The sequence below is a fragment of the Hyalella azteca genome, unplaced genomic scaffold (assembly GCF_000764305.2).
Source record: "Hyalella azteca isolate HAZT.00-mixed unplaced genomic scaffold, Hazt_2.0.2 contig10388, whole genome shotgun sequence".
NCBI lineage: Eukaryota > Metazoa > Arthropoda > Malacostraca > Amphipoda > Hyalellidae > Hyalella > Hyalella azteca.
The window spans coordinates 8,361-11,949 of NW_025940430.1; the positions used below are offsets into that span (position 1 = coordinate 8,361).

A 3,589-nucleotide genomic window follows, 5' to 3' on the forward strand; every position below is an offset into this window, starting at 1 on the left:
GTAGAAATACGTGCAATAAAGCATGTTCACCTAGGTTGCCCCGGATATAACTGTTATAAATAAGTTCCGTAGTGATTATATAATGGCTGTCTCTTATACACATCTAGATGTGTATAAGAGACAGCTTCAAGCCCGGCTGAAGCCAACATTAGCGGCTGATTTACGCGCTCCCCGAGTCCTGGGCGGCACCTGATGCAGAGTCGAGCCCGTGTCTAAAATTTCTAGGGTCAGTTACCAGCTTTATTACGTCACCATGCCAATGCGAGACAAGATTTTGGAAATGCCCAATGGATTTAGTTGTGTTCAAAAGTAAAAAAGCCCTCATTTTATTGCTATATTTGTTATTTTATGTCAATAATTACAAACTTTAATGAATTAATCAAAGTTTAAATTACAAACAATTACATTACAAATTGTGATGTTATTGTATAAATTACAAATTACAAACACTAATTAACAATATTTCATCTTTTATCACAGTAACAATCTCATATAGCTTCGTGCTCCAAGAACAGCGTGCTTTTGAAAAAAGAAACCTACAAAATATTTTCAGATTCTTCCCCGAAAAATAGGCTTTTCGTCATGGATGAATCGTCGTACATCTGGCACAGAGGAACTAGGGTTAAAACTGAAACCTTGATGCCTTAATACTTTCTGCAATTCCATAGTCTTAGATTAGTATTAATGTTACGTTTAGCACGAAGTTGGAATGACGTCATAGTGACGTTGTATTGACGTCATAATGACGTTGTAATAACGTTCTAATGACGTTTTCAGTGTTATGGTGTGACGCTGGATGGCGCCAGCGCCCTCAGGGCGGGGCAGTTCGATGGCATCTTTCAGCTGCAGATGCCAGACGCCGCCAGACTCTACATCGTCGCCGTGCCCGTCACACGTCTCACGTACGTCACGTACTACACTTGCTAATCTACACTCACGTATTACCCGTCACATTACAGTATTTCCCCAAAATATACTAATATTACCCTAAATGATCAGGGTATTAAAGGACACTAACATTACCCTAAATGATCAGATTATTACCCCAAATGATACTAATATTACCCTAGATTATCAGAGTATTGCCTTGAAATGTTCACAAATAGTCTCCTATAAACACTCGTCGATATTATAGCCCCTGACTATATCCCTAACTACTCGTATAACTATTTAATTAACGCTTCCCCTCCCCGCAGTTCGGAGCTGGCAGGGCTTTTTATCAATAAATTTGCTTATATATTGTATATATTATTCAAAGTGTTAATCAATGTAAATTATATAGAATTTTGTCTCTATATCAGCCATGGCGCAGCGCAGTTTTAGGGATAGATGGCCGGTTATTGTTTCACGGCTCCATCCTGCTAAAGCGCGACCAGCCCGGCTAAACCCGGCGCCGGTCTCGGCTCAAAATTTTAACTGGGAACTATAACTATATCCTCAACGGCTCCCCCCCTCCCCCGCTGTTCGGAGCTAGTAGTGCTTTTTATCAATAATTTTGATGATATGTTGTTTATATTATTCAATATGCTAATCAATGTATATTATTCAATAACTATTAAATATATTATTTAATACCTATAACCCTAACCTCCCCTCCCCCGCCCCCGCAGCCCCGAGGTGGCGGTGCAGCGGGTGGTGTACGCGCGGGCGGGGGGGGCGCGGGTGGTGGTGGTGCAGCCCGCCGCTGAGTACAGCGGGTCCGCCTTCCGCTGGGACTCAGTGGATGTTGTCAGCACTGACGACTCCGTCACGCATAAAAATATAACTAGAATTAAAAATAACTAAAATAAGATATAATAACTAAAAATTAAAATAACATACCATAACATTAATGGCATAACAATACAGAACATTAAAATAAAACAACTAGAATAAAGATAAAATAACTAAAAAAATTAAAAAAACATACCATAACGTTAATGGCATAACAATACTGAAAATTAAAATAGAAGTAAATGATATTCCAATTAAATACAACCAGTCGAAGAAAGACAAGGGTCATAGAGTGCAGTTTATACCAGCAACTTATATGTTATCTTTAGACTGTAACCAAAATATTTTAACTTTGTATCATAACAGTTATGATGAATTCAAATATTTCGCAATAATGTTCATTAACTGAGCGACATGCTATATACATTTTTTAATTAAAGTGTCCGTTGATCAACTGTTTATTCTCCACTAATCTATAAACCCAACATTTCTCTATCTGCTTTCTATCTGCGTTAACAAAGACTGAATATAAACGATAACGCACAGTGTGGAGTGAAATTCCCGAATACTGATGAAGGCGTTGTAGACGGGGAACACAGACGTTGTAAATTACAAAGCTGTCGCCGCACGAGGCTGCTTGCGGGTAGCTCAGCGGTCAGTAACAAGAGTCGGCCAGCGGTCGGCCGGATCCAATTAACTATAACCGACGGCTGGCTATACCTTGGCCATCTGAAAAACCCCCCATCAATCAAAATTCCTGCTGGAACAAACACCGTAACAAAATATAGAGGTGGGCGCGACTCTGTATTAGGTGCCTCCTAGGACTCGGGGAGCACGTAAAACATCTGCTCATGTCAGCTTCGGCTTAGGGTCTAAACGGCGGCCTCTGGGCAGCTTCCTAGCTCGGTATAACTTGACTTAGCTAACCCTTTTCATACTCTCGGGCGACTATGAAGTCGGAAAGATGATTCTGACCAGAAACGAATTTCAATATCTGGCGGCCAAGCAGACCCAGAATAACTTTGCGCCGAGCGTAGCGACTCTTGGAACCTAGACTGTCCCAAAATTTTGTTAGGGTATCATCTCACCAAGACTACAAGCTCGAGAGTAGCAAGAGTAACTTTGCATTTTATGCCCCTATGTGGGTCATCCTGACCCAGTTTGGCCCAGCAAAGGAGCGTATCAGTGCTACGTCCGCTCTCTGCTCGTATATACTGTGATTAAGAAAGTGTGCCAACATTAGGCCAATATAATTCATTGATTTTTCTCTGTGCCCCCTTAATTAAGGTCATTATTGGTAATGATGCTGATACACCGTTTTATCCTCCTATACTGGGTCAGGATGACCCATAAAAGTGGCTCGTAATTCGGACAAAGTCACACACATTTCCCTGCAACGGTCTAATGCTCTAACCCGACGCTGGAAACAACTATAAATTAAACTAATAAATATATTATTGCAAAAAAGCTGCTGCTATGGATATTGGCGTAGCAGTTGATAATAAATACAATAAATTTATATGTATTACCGACATTAAAAATGCTTTTTATTATAACTAAACCTTGATCCACTCATAATAATCAGGCAGTGAATGTTCTATTTATCTCAATAATTTTTCTTAATAATAATAATTTCACAAGCTCTCACATGAAAAATTTGATAAAATAAATTAGTACAACAGTGAGGGGTACAACAGTGAGTGGTGCAACAGTGAGTGGTGCAACAGTGAGTGGTACAACAGTGAGTGGTACAACAGTGAGTGGTACAACAGTGAGTGGTGCAACAGTGAGTGGTACAACAGTGAGTGGTACAACAGTGAGTGGTACAACAGTGAGTGGTACAACAGTGAGTGGTACAACAGTGAGTGGTACAACA

At 40.2% G+C, this 3,589-nt stretch overlaps 1 protein-coding gene across 1 annotated transcript in view; it reads left to right on the top strand.

Moving 5' to 3' along the window:
* The window catches only part of LOC108676917, a 3,613-nt gene extending 1,760 nt beyond the window's left edge, over positions 1-1,853 (top strand). The window contains exons 2-3 of the mRNA XM_018165075.2: positions 778-902; positions 1,611-1,853. Of these exons, the coding sequence (XP_018020564.1) occupies positions 778-902; positions 1,611-1,785 (300 nt within the window). The 3' untranslated portion in view covers positions 1,786-1,853. The remainder of the gene's footprint in view (positions 1-777; positions 903-1,610) is intronic.
* The last annotated feature ends 1,736 nt before the right edge of the window (positions 1,854-3,589 follow it).